The sequence below is a fragment of the Protopterus annectens genome, chromosome 4.part0, assembly GCF_019279795.1.
Source record: "Protopterus annectens isolate FY-2018-M chromosome 4.part0, PAN1.0, whole genome shotgun sequence".
Classification (NCBI taxonomy): domain Eukaryota; kingdom Metazoa; phylum Chordata; order Ceratodontiformes; family Protopteridae; genus Protopterus; species Protopterus annectens.
Genome location: NC_056733.1, coordinates 1,060,768,827 through 1,060,784,618, shown reverse-complemented (window position 1 = coordinate 1,060,784,618; position 15,792 = coordinate 1,060,768,827). Strand labels below are relative to the sequence as shown.

General features: G+C 40.1%; 1 protein-coding gene across 1 annotated transcript in view; it reads right to left on the bottom strand.

Annotated features, from left to right (window-relative positions):
- Positions 1-5,016: 5,016 nt before the first annotated feature.
- The window catches only part of HSPA9 (heat shock protein family A (Hsp70) member 9), a 1,477,986-nt gene continuing 1,467,210 nt past the window's right edge, over positions 5,017-15,792 (bottom strand). Inside the window, exon 17 of the mRNA XM_044068990.1 lies at positions 5,017-5,870. Within this exon, the coding sequence (XP_043924925.1) occupies positions 5,814-5,870 (57 nt within the window). The 3' untranslated portion in view covers positions 5,017-5,813. The remainder of the gene's footprint in view (positions 5,871-15,792) is intronic.

The following is a 15,792-nucleotide window of genomic DNA, read 5'->3' as shown; positions in this document are numbered from 1 at the left end:
TGTGGGATCTGCTTTCCACAGGCAAGACGATTTAACTTTCAGACATTGGTTAGTGCAAGAAAATATGGTTCCCAACAGGGTAGTTGGCTTTAGATGTTTTCAGCTGAAATTCAAACTCTGGTAGCGACAGACTGGCACTCATGCAAACTACTTCTGCTACGGGCTCCTTGGCAAGAAAGACTGAAGTAATGACGTCGCTGCCTTGCTTTATAGCAATGACAACCTGATGTCAGACCACAGGTGACTGCAGCCAATGCAGAAAAACATTGACTCTGGTATTCGAGCCAGCCGAGGGCTACCACAGCAGGGATAACCCACAGGTGATGGGCTGCAACAGTGAAACACTTAGAACATCTAACTTGCCTAACACTCACTCTAAAAAGGAACTGAGAGGGTAAAGATGTATGAAACTATATGAATAGAAAAAAATGAAGTAAGAAATTTTGAGATACACTATAAGATAATAGAAACACTTAGCCCAGCGCTTGCTTGTAGAACCTATTTCAGAGTGACAAACGAGATCTGGGGAAGCTAAAGGGTTGCATTATGGGTAAAGGGGGATGCCCACAAACTTTGCTGGAGACCTCGAGCTTCGGAAATGGCAGAGACTGATCCGATGGATCAGATCTGACCCATCAGTGAGAATAAAGGCAAGCTTGACATCACATTGAATATATTGCAACAAAGGATACTGGAAGAGAAGAGGTTAATCTCAGTCCAGCAAACTTTGAAAAAATAGTCTGAATTAAATTACCTGGTTTAGGCCATAAAGATTGTATCTTACAGTTCTGATTACAGCCAGAGACAAAATGTCTATGAAAACAAGGACTAGGAATCCTACTGGAAGGGTGGACGTTTTTGAAATGGTTTTATAGCTTCCCGATGCTACAAATCTTAGTAAAGCTCTGTGTACGTGTATTATGACAGACACGCTAAATTATAGTTCAGTTTCTAGTAAAGGGGATAGTGTGGGAACCAGAACTCAGATGACCAGATGTGTGTGACACACTGTAAGCCAGCACTGAAATAATGTTTTAATACTACAGAAAAGTCTCAGGGCACTTTGTTTTGTTACTGACAAGACCACTCACCCACTCCATCTTGCCTTGCTTTATTACCCAAGTAGGAAACACTAATTCTTTAGAATGCTCAGGAAAATATAGTCAGATTAGTTAAGTATTGTTTTTCTGTGTGTGTGTGTAAAGCTTTCCATCTGTGTTATTTTTAATATACCTGGGATTGAAACTGGTGTTTATTGTAAACAGATTCAGTATTTTTAGGTTCTTTTTATTTATTAAACATACTTAAAATTATTACTGCTGGTCTTTTAGAATACGTTTTAACTTTTCAGAGTACTTGTATTTGGCAACACTGTGGCCACTCCTGAAAGTCTTTCTGCATTAGTGAAACTACCATTTTCTTATATTAATTTTGCTCCTTATAACTGGGTATCGTTGTAAGAGCCTTAGAATAGCTGGCTGGTGGCAGTGCAACTACCTTACAGTCTGGGCAAAGGGTAGCAAAATGGGTACTCTCTGCCAGCCTTTCCCAGGTGTGGGGGTGTGTGAGAAAATCAAATCAAAGTGTGTGCCAGCTACCTGGAGCAGAAATAGAGCACTCATTTCACAGAGGGTAGTGGAGGACTTGGCTTGGAATACTTGGCTGATGGCTCAACTCTACAGCTGTGGTCAGTTTGCAGTCTTATTTGGGGGCTGGTGAGAAACAGGGAAACCCAACCCCAGTATGGGAGTGTGTTCCTTGTGTGCTCTTAGGGGAACTGTGCTTGGTGCAGAGCACTGTTCCTGGAAATATTGCATCTATTCTTGTTCCAAGTGAACGTCCCTCACCAGTGACTGTGGAGAGGATAGACTCCTTGATTACTGGCCCACAGCAGGAATGTCACAGGGGAGTTGATGAAAGATGCCTTGACAGGCACCTCAAAGTCACATACCCACACATCCAGGAATGTCTCATGATAATGCCTGAACTCACTGCCCATGAGTTGCCTTCAGTAGCTTGAGAGATCAACCTCAGACGCACTGAAAAATAAGAGTGGCCAGCTGAAAGAATCTTCTGAAATCCTCTGCAAACATGGACTAAAAAAGAAATTTGACAGTTCTTTGGTCAAATCTCTCTGTAGCCTTGTAAAGTGTGCCAAGTACTTAAGGGACCTCAACGCAAATGTCACTGAGGCAAAGACGTGTTTTACACATCTATCCATCTACCTAGACTGTTTGGCAGATGGACACTAGCTCGGTTCTGCTAGCTCTTTAGTGGCTTCTGCCACCACCATAGCATCTACTGGGACTCCTTTGTTCCAGTAAGGTTTATCTTTAGGTGGGGCTACGAATTTGTCAAGTTAACAGTATTAGCTCAATGGAATCTAGCTCCTTCCATGCCCAGTGAGAGACCAGATCAATAAGCTCATTCACTGGGGAGGGGGTCACCCAAGATGTAGATGGCCTAGAACCAAAAGCCTCCAAAAATACTAATTCTTCTGGAGGATTATCAGAGGACATGTCACTCTGGTCTAAGGATCTCTAATAAGTTTCCAAAGGAGGCATCAGGTGGTTATCTAGGGGATCCTTCCCCTTCCTTGAAATCAGTATATTCAGTGAGAGATTCCAGTGGGGAATCTACGTGCCTCCTCTTGCGTGTCCCTCTTCCAATGGATCTCCTTGGGTGGGCTGTTGAGGGGAGGTATCAGAAGAGGGGGGAGTTCCTCTATGGGGACTGACTGGAAGGTAGGTGGAACTGGCTGCCCCCTGTGGAATAGGTCTGATGTACTCAAAGCTCAGAACTGAAGGATTAGGGGATGGATCAGAGGAGTGAGAGATGGGATCTCTAGAAAGAAAAAAAAAGCCCTCTCCACAACCTCGAAGGCAAAGTGACCAGGAAAAACTGTGGCCATGCACACCTTAGCCACGATTTCCAGTATGGGTAAATAATGCCTGGAGGAGGGAACTGCACCTGAGCTGTCCAGCACTGAGGCTCCAACGGGCAGGGATGGATTCCATAACATCTGAATAGATCCCGGCCCCATGGATCCAATGCAGATGCTTTTGCTCTGGGACCCTTTCCGATAGGAAGGGATAGCAGTAGAACTGGTCAGAGAAGTTGCTGGAGTAGCGGAAGCAATCCCTTCAGATGATGCGACTCAAACTCTCAGATCCTCATGGTCCAAAACCAAATGGATCTGAGGAGGAGATGGCACCTGGTGGCTGGAAGACTCATGGATACAATAGGGGACGGAGCAGAGATTACCCACCATCTGGATCCAACGTCTGAGGAGTTTTCACATCATCCTATCCATGTTTGCTTCAGAAAGACTTCTGGAGGTCCTGGTGGATGATGTGATGACTGGGGCCTAGAATTCTTTTTAGGAGTTTGCATAGAAGGGGAATGGAGACTGGATCCAACAGAAACTCGGGTGAACAAGCTCTGGGAGTGTATGATGTACTAGGCTTTGGATCCGTAACCTGAGCTATAGGACTTGCTGGTAAAATAATTGGATCTGAAGTTTCAGGATGTGAAGATTTTGATTCCAGGGAGAGTACCTTCTGGTCCAAAGTTGGAAGCAAGGTTTTTGAAATTTCTGGTAGTGGTTCCAAAGTAGTCCCGGGGGGACTTTGGCAGAGAATGCCTTCTAAGCTATGAAGGCATTTTTGAGGTTTTACTGGCGTTTGAGCCCCTGGAGATGTAGTTGAGAGGGGAAGTAAGCCCTTAAGTACAAGTCTGCTGCCCTTGTACTGAAGGCTGCTCCAGGACAATATACACACTCCTTGTTGGCAGAGAAAGATTTTACGCCCACAAGAAGTGCAGTTTTCAAAACCCATCAGCTTGTTGGCCATGACAGTAAGAAAGGTCAACAGAGATAAAAAGTATTACAGCAAGAAAATATTACCAGTAAAAGTAATTAAGTACCCAGTAAAAAGGGCTGGACAGAAAGGGGATAGACAAAAAAATTACCACTGTGGTAAATTAAGAACATACTGTAAAAGCAAAACTATGCCTAACACTGAAAAGTGAAAGTGGAAACTTGAGGGGGAAGGTTGTAATAACAGATGGGAATTTTAGATAGGAAAGCAAAACAAAAAACAGAAACTTGGACGGAATGCTGCGAGAGAAGAACTGTATATCTGAGCACAATAGTGTCAAATGAGATCTTGGGTATTGAGGATGGACTACAGCATTATGGGTAGATGCAGAAGCCTCAGAGTTGGATCCAAAGTCTGAAGAAGGTGGCAGAGTCTTATCCATAACCCATTCATTGAGGAAGAATGGAAGGACATCAGATCCAACTATTAAGACCAGTAAGCCACAGACATTTAGTCTTCATGAATGCAGTGTTTGTTCATTCTACTGAATGTTTAATTAGGCGATTTGTTTTGTTGAACTGGTGGTTCACTGCAGGATGCCAGTGTTTCTTTTGCAGGAGGAGTACTAGACAGTGGAATGTGGCAGTCAGACTTTTCCACACTGTTTTGCAACCTCAGAGTTTACATATAAATTTAATAGATGTTGGGAGGGGCATGCCCCCCACATAACAGTTTCCCTTTTAGTTTTTGCATACATCAAGGTTAATGCTCAGACTGAGTTTTGACCACTGATGGTCAATGTAGTGAACTATAACAGGTCTTCATACCAAATCAAGAACCTGGTTGGCTAGATGAAAAATGTTTAAGAACTGCCATGGTACTTAAAGCAGTAACACAAAAAAACAAAGCATACGCAGGCACACACATGCACACGCCCTTGTCATATCCAGTGGTGTTCTGATGCTTGCACAACTGTATCCTTAATCACTTCTTGAGATCTATATAAAAACGGGGAGAGGACTGTTTAGGAAAATGCTGACATGAAGACCAGCATAAATACTGCAAAGCATGGAAGAGAAATTAATCATTTCCACACATTTTTTTTTTCTTGATGTAATGAAAGGTTGGTATAGTGACACTAAATATTCATTCCACACATTCCCAATACTTTTCAAAAACCAAGCAAACTAGTTCTGAATTTGTTGAGGCTTTCAATTTTTATTTTTAGTTACAATAACTGAACAAGACTGTTACATACTCATGACTTCAGTATTTACAGTACACCAATTATTGTTTTCAGATGTTTATATGCACCTAATAGATGGGACAACTGCATCTTTCGGCAGCCTGATCTGCAAAGACAACCCTCTAAAATTATACTTCCAAATACAACACACAAAAGACTGAAAATGGAAATTATGTGGAACCATCAAAGGAAATTTGGTCCTTAACAGGTAACAAAACTCCTGGAGGTTGAGTTTTTGCATGGTTACATTTCAGGATGTCAATTACTTTGCAAAAGCTAAGTGACTACATCAACTCCTCCTTTAGTGACTAATGATTCATTATTTTTTCTTGATTACAATTACTTTCTCCTGAACCTAGCTCGTTTTACAAGTATAAAGTTTAATGGTTTGATTCTAGGGCACACACACTGTTCCTTTCTACACCACTTTGAACCTTCAGTCAATGCAAAATGAGCCACAGAAATTAATTGCCTAGCATATAAAAGAAAATATTCTGTACTCTGTTACACAGGCAACTAATTAAGTACACAAGATGAGCTCATATGAAATGACATCCATCTTACCAATGCTGCTAAAATACAGTCTTATCCAAATGGATTAGAAATAAAAATCACTTAATATTTACATTTATAGAATACTGCAAAAACACAGTACATAAATTACTTCATGCTCAGGAAAAGGTCTCAAAAGTAAACTCCCAAGCTCAGGATCACATAATGGTAACACTTCCATATATAATGCAGGAAATTTATTGTTTTTCTTCCTTTTTATCTTCTGTTCCAGAACTTTCCTTCTCAGCTGCCATCTGAAGGACAAAATAAAACCCAAGTCAGTAAAAATATGCAGTACAGCATTCATGGCAAACAATTGTAGTCAACGTTCTTCATAAAAAATAAAACAACCTTTTATAAGAATGTTACACTTTCACAAATGTATCTAAGGTTTCAGACAAAAAAAAAAAGCTTTCACTTAGAAAGTTCACATTTGCCTGTTTTTTTGCCACTTTCACAAAAGAAGCAAATTCCATATTCACCATAATTCTTTGACTATGCTGGGCAATACAATCTTCATAACAGTTGAAAATAGATGCTGCAACTACAGAAATGTTTAAAAATACAGAGGAAAAAGAAAAAGACTATGTATGCAGTACTGGAATATGAAGAAATATTTTTAACATTATACTAAGGGTTGGCAGAGGGACCGCGAGGACTCGTGCTCGTATGCCCCACTTATGTACCCCTACACGCACAGCCTGATGTCATACATTAGATGTTTGGTTCTGGGAAAGATGAGGCTTTGGTACCTCAGTGGGACATCAGTGGCAACCCCTCCACCCCTCCTTCCTTTGTAAACATCTTTACTAAATTTTCACTTCAGACATAGGTAAACAGATTAGCAGAATAGAAAACAAACCATTTTAACATTTTTCTATTTAAAATACAATATACATCACATTTTCTTTGCTATTAGTTCAACATTACAAAAACTTGAATTTCCACCTTCCCTTAAACCTCCCTCCTCCTGAACTTTATTACGCACGTATTGTTCTCAATTTTCATTAACTTATATGTGATTTCCTCATTCCCTTTTCTAAAGATCCCTCTTCCAGTTCTTTCATCTCTAATGCACAATTCCTCAAATACAGTTCGTGTAGACTGATTTCCATTTTTCAGTAATTGCTTTTTTTTTTGGCAGCCAACAGAATTAAACTTAAGGCCTTACTATGTCCAGACTATTCAGATTCTGTATTCCAGCTCAAAAGAATCATTTCCTTACAGCCATTTGCTCATTCAATATTTCTAATAAGGCACTACAGAACTTAAATCCGTCAACTCATTATACTACACGTTATCAGTTACCCTTTTTTTCTCCATCACACCCACAACATTTGCTATCAACCTGAAGAAAAACTCTTAGAAGCCTGCTTGGGATACAAAAAAAACTTATGCAAACACTTCCAAGCAAAGGTCCTACACCTTCTAGACTTGGCTGCATACTTGGGAGTCGTACGTCTTCCCACTGTTTTCTTATAAAATTGCTTTTCCAGTCTCGCTTCCCAATCTTTTCTAACCTCCTCTGATTCTTACAGTTATGAAATACTTTATATGCCCTACTAATTATCCCTTTAACAGCTGCTTCTGTTTTAGATTTTACTAAACTCTACTAGAACAGGTATTTCTCTTAAAATTTCCCTGTTCCTTTTCTTTTGCCTTTACTCAGAGATCAACTTTTGCCTATACTCAGAGATCAAGCCCTGGGTAGGGAAGTCTGTCCCTAACCTGCAATCCAAGCATCTTCTTGGCCTTATCCCACTATTACCATTTCTGCTGGAGTCATTTGCTGCCAATATTTTCTCCAGTAAATTCCAGTTCCTTCTTATCTATTTTCTGTACCCCTATTTGCAATTATCCTTATTGGCAAAATCTCCTTTCCCTATTCTTGCACTGGCTTACTTCTTAGAATACTTATGCCTTAAGGATATAAATCTAAAATCTCACTTTCTTGAACTTGCCTCTTGTTTCGTCATTCCTTTCTACTTTGAATTATAACCTTCTGCTTGTGTTATGTATGAGCCTTAACTGTGTGACTCTAGAATATCCCTTAAAATCACATAAACCTAAACCACCCTGTTTTACTGGAATGATCAACTATATCCCACTTAACTTTTGCTCTCTTTCCCTCCCAGACAAATCAATTCAATTATCCACAACTTCTCAGGTTGATAGAAGTATGCCTAACGTGTGTACAAGACTAAAAGGTACTAAAACATTTTCACTGCTTACATCTTACTGTCCATATTTGTAAATAGTTTCCAGTTTCTCAATTTTTTTTTATCTTTTTAGTCTCTTCCCACATATTCTTTACTGCCATTAACAAAGGCCTTTTTAACCATTAACTCCTAAATACTTTGTCTTATGTCCCCATAAACATGGGTATTGCTGAACCAATTTGCACGGGTGCATAATTTACAGTTTTAGCCTTTATCTCCATTAATTGTATACCCAAAAAAGACTTGAAACTATCTCAAAATGCACCACAACACTGACATGTCATTTCCTGGACTTACCAGGTATAGAATATCATCTACAAATAAAGACAACTTGATCATCATACCAATTATATCCTTGTATTTCTGAGTCCCCCATTTTCTTTGTCAATTGCTCCAATCATAAACAAATAAAGGGGGCACCCCTGCCCGTTTCCTCTGTTCAAACACAGCTTTATCTGAGAGGAACCCTCCCACTTTAGAAAGACATATGAAGGAATGGTGGCAAGTATTTAATTAACCTTGTAACCACTGCCCTAATCAAAACCTCAGCTTACTCTGTCAATGCATCAAGACCCACCAACAGAGATTTCTTACATTCTGCTTACCTCTGTATCATCACTGTTCCATTAATGTTGTCATATGTTCCCTCCCCTCCACAAAACCACACTGATTCATATACATCAATTTTAGCAACACTTTGCCATTCTTTTAGCTAGTACAGACAAACATGTAATAATTGTGGTTTAAAATTGAAATGGGTCTACATGAAATTGGGTCTCAAGGGTCTTTGCCATCTTTAGGTAACCGCCACTACAGCTTTCTTCCAGGATGTTGGTGCTTCCCCTACTGTTAAAATCTTCCAGAACATTTCATTTTCCTTTTTAATTTCCAAACTTCCACAGGAATACCATCTATTCCTCGAGACTTTACTGAAGTTTGATTATACATCACTGTTTTAGCGCATCACTATCTTAACTGTTAGTTGTTGAGCATCATCTATGTCTAACCTTGACATAAGTCTTCGATAAACATTTCCACATATCTCTGCATTATAAAAATTTTCATAAAACTTCCAAAATATGTCTAAAACCTCTACAGGATTTTCTGATCCTTTATAGGCACCCTAGGATTGCAGACTACCATTTCAACATGCTGTTGCCCAAGTCTTTGTGCTGAAAGTTTCTGCACTCTGGAGATTTCAAAAATAGCTGCTTAACTGCAATCTTTCTAAACTCATGGATATCAAGATATTCAATTTTCTCTTTGGCACTCATTTGCTGCTCCTCATGTTCTGTGAGATTCCCTTTATTCTGCAATATTTTAACCTGCATCAGCCCCTTTAATTCATATTACTTAACCATATATATAGTCTTATTTTGACCTTATTTTTAAACCCCATTTTCACTTTTATCCAAGTCACTAGCTATAACTTCTGAAGACATTTTCATCTTCCTATTCTCCTGAATTTCCACTACCCATTCCTTAAATTCCTCTCCAACAGGTAGGTGGGAAAGCACCAGTGTCTTATTTTTACTTCATTACCCTGCATTTCTATCTTAATTTTTAGTTTTTATTGGTGCATGATCAGTAATAGTTATTGGATGTATGTCAAATCTTTCAATTAAATGAACATGTTCCCGTGAAATACAACTTCTGCCTAGTCTACCCCAGTTGTATCTTGGAGAATATGTAAATTCTGTTAGAATTCCTATTGAATTCATACCTTCCATATGAAGTATTTAAATTTATTCAGAAATCTACCCTCTTGTTGTATTGTCCCTTCTAGGTCTCCCTGATACATCCTCACTACTGCAAATCAAATTCCAGTCCCCATGTATAAATATTCCCTGCTGAAAGCTAATTTCTCCAAAAAAAAAAAAAAATTCTAACATTCTATAATAGTTTTTGGTGAGAATGTAAATGCATGCCACTGTAATCCTTTTCCCTTACCAACACAGCCCCTTACTATCATAAACCTACAATTGTCTTTTTCCTCATCTATCATGATTGGAGCCTCTCTAGCAATTAGTGTAATTACTTCCCTTTTCCTCCATCCTGGATATTCTGCTGAATACCCATTCTAAACTCCTCTCTGCCAAATCCACACGCTCATTTCTTCTGTCTACCTGCACTCTGCATTTCTTAACATAATTCAATACTCTTTCCTTTCCATCTATATCCGCAAGGCCCTTCACGTTCCAGAACACAGGCAACACAGCCATAACAAGCTATTGCTGCCAGCTATTATAAATTACTTTTTTGAATATGTACTTCAAAGTGTGTGTGTTACATGCATTTACTAATGTCTGGCAGGCTTAACTTTTGCACAGTTTCTTCTCTGCTCTATTTGAACCTATTTTAAGACTTTGTTTTAATAAAAACCTTCAAAAAACTAAATATACGACACCCCCATAACTTGTACATAGTTTTGAGTGTTTGTTCCATCTTCAAAACATGAAGTGTAACCCTCCAAAAGGGAACAAATGCCCCAAATTGATGGCTGCACCTACAAGCATTATCTAACCCAAAATTAAAAGTAGTCTATGCTGAATTGCATGCTATGGCCTGTGCTCCTACTTTAACAGCTGTCTGCTCTTTTCTTACCTCTCTTCCCCTCCAAGATAAGAAAAATAGCTTATATGCTTTCAGAAGACTAACTTTTAGTCCTAAGAAAAAGCACACTGGCTATCGTTAAATACACCTAAATCATATGCTACTCTATTAAGGCTACTAGAGAGGTTACCACCTATTCACTTCCCATAATTTCAATCTTAATTTTTTTCACTGAACTACTTGCCACTGTATCTTTAAATGTTGCATTTTCCTCAGCAAAGAGCACAGAATTCTCAAGATTAACTGCTTGCTCTTGCAGACAGCTGGTCTCCATGAAAACGTATTCTGTCTTTGTAAATTTCAGTCAAAAGGAAAGCACAGCTGCAGACATCTGGACTCTACTGAACAAACTGCTTAGTGGAAAACAAGCCAATATCTTTGTAGTTGTGAGAAGCTCAGCATTTTGATGGCTTTTATCATTATGCCTCATTTTTCAAGCCTACATGCTTACAAAAACCTGTTTACAACTTAAGCTAAAAATCTAGACAATCACTCTTGTAAAGAGAGAAAATCAGTAAACCTTTACACCCCACCAGCCCAATTTCACAGCTTATGAACATTAAACGTGCTTTACTCTAACCTTTTTACTTGTTATAAACCTATATTTCTTACAACTAAAACTACTTGTTTACTTTAATCAGTCACTGCCAAGACTCTCCCAAATTTAAAGTACCCTGACTACACAACTGTTTTCCTGCACACACTGTGTGTGTGTGTGTGTGTGTGTGTGTGTGTGTGTGTGTGTGTGTGTGTATATATATATATATATATATAAACATGCAATTTAGATCATGAAATGCTTTATACAAATACGGAGAACAAAAATTGTTTTTCCCCTTTTAGCGTCCTCCTAATTAACTGCACAAAGTGGGGTATATGCTTTACAGTCCACAAGTCCAAATTTATTCAGACGTCCGTCCAGTGTTTCTCAGCCAATTTTCCTTAACATATTTCACTGTGTGATATGATGTTGTACAGCCTTCCATGTATCCATTAATTTCAGATTTGCAGGTCTTCTTCCTTTTAAATCTATCTCCCAAATCCAGACTGGTTCATGTCCAAGGTATTGCTGATTCTTCTCAACTCCTGTGCTTTTTCTCTCTCTCTCAAGTATTTTCCTTTGGAACACTGGAATAGGTTTCACTAGCAAAATCTCTAAGCATTACAACAAGAAAGATGAGAGTGAAGCCTCCTACTTGAGGACTCTTTTTTTGCTGGATAATTATTTTTATTTCCTCCTTAGCCAGTTCAGAATCAAAAAAATGACTATGGCCCTCCAGGAACAGCAGCTTAATCACACTTTCCTTTCCAGATTCCCTCATTGCGGAATTCAATTTGCTTCTCTTCTTCCTAATGTACGAGTAATCATTTTTTACAGTCACTCTGCGGTCTCCAATTTTTAATGCTTTGCCTTTCTGCCACAATTTTTTGAGAATCATTTTTTTCTGCTGGTATGACTGCATCTTTACTAATACAGGTCTTGGCAGTGGCGAAAAAACATTGTTTGGAATACTGGAACTGTGACTTCAGGACATCTGGTAGATGTGCAACTGAATGCTTTGAGTGTTTATGACCAAGTATGAGTGGACGATGGCATCCAGTGAAGGGGTTTTACTCACCTCATGGAGGGTAGGGCACACCGCACCACTTAAAGACTGCCAATCTAAATTAAAAAACAAGGAGCTGTTGTGTGTGTACGAGTGTGAGCTATTGGAAGAAATACCATACAAGTTAAGGTTATACTGAAACCTAAAAAAGCTAATCCATGCCTTCATAGAGGAGTTGGTCTCCTCCTTATACTGAAGATATCTGTACAGGTTCAGAGACGGATACAGAGCAAAAAGGCCCCGTTGGTTACTATGTAATGCAAAAGTACTCACACTGTTGCCTAGAAGGGCTATGTAGGACAACTAAGGAGAATTTATAACTAAATATCTAAATTAATCTTGAGGTCAGAGTATTGCTTTGCTTGACAGGCAGCGGAAGCTTGATCCACAGCTATGGATGTGCTGGGTTAGGTATATATCCCAAAGTCTTGCCTGACATAGGCAGAAATTCTTGAATGGGTGTCTGAGGAGCTACTGATGCTTGCAGAGGTACACGTTAGCTAGGACAGTGTCTTTCAGAGCCTGAAAAGAAAGGCAAAGATCACCATGAAGTAGGTTAATAGTACAATGATGGCTACTAGTCTACCTGGACAACTAAGGGAGTTCAAACTAGTGGTATATACAAAAAGTACAGTTTTGTACGTACCATAAATGTACATGTTCGAGTGCTAATACAGCTGCAGTCATAACAGATGGGTTCTCCTGCCGTCAGGCAGGTCCTCGGTCGGCCGAATTCCAAAGTCTAGGTCCGGCGTCGGTTGTCGTCGCTTCTTCCCTGACGTCAGTGCGACAGGGGTATAAAAGAACCAGCAGACACCATTTTCTTCAGTTTTTCTTGCCCCAGATGTCAGGTGCCCCCAGAAGGAAGGCAATACATAAATTTGTTTAATAAAACAATGCAATATAATCAAAATACAGTAGTTGCAAGCAAATACACCATAAATGAATACACCAATCAGGTTGTATGAGGAGGTGTTAGACAAGACGCCTGTCCCAAGAGGGGAAGGCGGGAGGGAAACCTGGACTGCAGCTGTATTAGCACTCTAACATCTACATTTACGGTAGGTACAAAACTGTACTATGTTCATAGTGCATACACAGCTGCAGTCGTAACAGATGGGTAGAATCCCAAAGCTAAGAAAGGGGTGGTAGGCACTAGGTGGAAAGTACAGTTTTCTACCTACCATAAATGTAGATGTTCGAGGATCCACATTGCTGCAGTCCTAACTATTGGGTAGTCCGCTGTCCAGTCGGCCCGAATACCAAAGTATACGGCTGACGTCGGTCAGGGCGCATTAGACTGACGTCATTACGTCAGGGTACTAATGCGCATGACCGACGTCATATCCTCAGTCTTTTCTTGCCCCAGATGTCAGAAGACCCTAAAAAGACAAGGCCCCAATATACCTGCACCAAAAATATGTACAATATATACAAAATTATCAGCATATAACCTCACCTACACAACCACCCCTAAACACAGAGGGGAAGGAGGGAGGAATTGGACTGCAGCAATGTGGATCCTCGAACATCTACATTTATGGTAGGTACAAAACTGTACTATGTTCTTCATTCCACATTGCTGCAGTCCTAACTATTGGGTAGAATCCCAAAGCAGAGGTAAGGGAGGCTGGCAAATCATAAAGAAGCAGGAGCTGACAACATGCCTTGCAAAATAGCTGTGGCAAAACCAGCCCTAGACTTAGAGTAGAGAGGAAGGTGATAATGCTTAGAGAAAGTATGCACTGAACTCCAAGTAGCTGCCTCCAAAATATCCTTAGTTGCCACCCCCCTTAGGAATGCTGTTGAAGTGGCAGTAGCCCTAGTGGAATGAGGCCTAATCCCAGCTGGAATCTCCTTGCCATGATGGGAATAACAAAATGCAATGCAAAACCCAATCCACCTAGAAATAGTTTGTTTTGACACAGGCTTGCCCTGTGAACTCAAAGCAAAAGAAACAAACAACTGCTGAGACTGCCTAAAATCCTTAGTCCTGCTTAAATAACGCAATTGCCTGTGTACATCTAAAGTGTGCAAAATCTGTTCCCCTTTATTTTGGGGGTCTGCATAAAAAGTAGGCAAATGAATAGTTTGGTTTAAAGCCACACTAGAAACCACTTTAGGCATAAAGGAAGGATTAGTACGTAATGATACCCTATCCTTATGGAAAATCAAAAAGGGCTCTACTGCCATAAGGGCCTGCAACTCAGACACCCTTCTTGCAGAAGTAATAGCCAACAGAAAAGCAGTCTTCCATGACAAGTATTTCAATTCAGCAGTAGCCGTAGGCTCAAAAGGTTGTAGAGTAAGTTTTTCCAACACAAAATTGAGATCCCAAGCAGGAGTAGGAGCTCTCGTGGGGTCTTATATTCTTTGCCCCTCTAAGAAACTGCTTGAACAAAGGATGCGAAAACAATGGTGGGTCACAATCATAGTGAGCTGAAATTGCTGCAGCATGAATCTTAATGGAAGAGGACAAACCTTTGTCCAATAACTCAGTAAGATATTGAAGAGCCACACTCAAATTAGGCTCAGAAATCTCCAAATTCTTTGCTGTACTCCAAAATAAAAATCTCTTCCATTTTCTCGTATACTTTCCTTGTACTAGGTCTTCTAGCTTCCATAATCACATTTAAAACTTGTTGAGGAAGTTGAGACCTGCTGTGTTTCAACACAGAATATGCCAGGCTGTTAGATGAAGAGAGTGAAGCTTGACATTGATCAGATGACCGTCCTTCTGAGATAACAGATGTGGAATCAAAGGTAAAGGCCATGGAGGCTTCCTTACCAGACTCCTTAGTAGTGGGTACCAGTGTTGCGAGGCCAATCTGGAGCTATTAAAATCATCCTTGGCTTGTCTTGTCGGACCTTTAAGAGCACCTTTGGAAGAAGATTTTCCAACTGAAAGAAAGAGCATCCACTTTCCAAGCTGTGTGATGAAACCCCTTTGTGCAAAACTTTGGCAGCTGGTGGTTTAGTGGAGAAGCGAACAAATCTATGTCTGGAGTTCCCCATGACACTGTCAATGTCTGAAATACATGAAGATCCAGTTTCCACTCGTGGGGATCCATGATTTGTCTGCTTAACACATCTGCTAAGGAGTTCTGTGCTCCGGCAGAAACCTTGCCTGAAGAGTTAGTTGCAAGCTGAGCGCAGTCTCCCATAAAATCATTGCTTGCCTGCATAGAGGATAAGAATGTGTTCCCCCTTGTTTGTTGATGTACCACATGACAGTTGTGTTGTCTGTTAGAATCAACACCTGCCCTGGAAGAAGTAACTCCTTGAAAGCCATTAGTGCAAACTGGACTGCTAACATCTCCTTCATGTTGATATGTAGATGCTGTAGTCTGGCAGGCCACTTGTCTTGTATCCACTTTCCATTTAGATGAGCTCCCCAAGCAATGTCCGAGGCATCTGTCGTTAAAATCTGACTCGCCTCTGGCGGGTCACAGAGAGTCCCTTGTTTAGGTGACATTCCTGAGCCCACCACAAAAATTCTTTTGAAGGCAAGGTATTATTTGAATGACAGTGTCCAAATCCTGGCAGTGCTGTGTCCATACATTTTTGAGATACGATTGTAGCTTCCTCATATGCAGTTTGGCATTGGGAAGCACCAGAATACAAGATGCCATGAACCCTAATGCTTGAAGGACTGTCCTTGCAGTCAGCACGGACTGATGAGATAGTTGATGGAAGTAAAGTGATAGACTCTTTTGTTTGTCCGGGGTTAAAAGGCC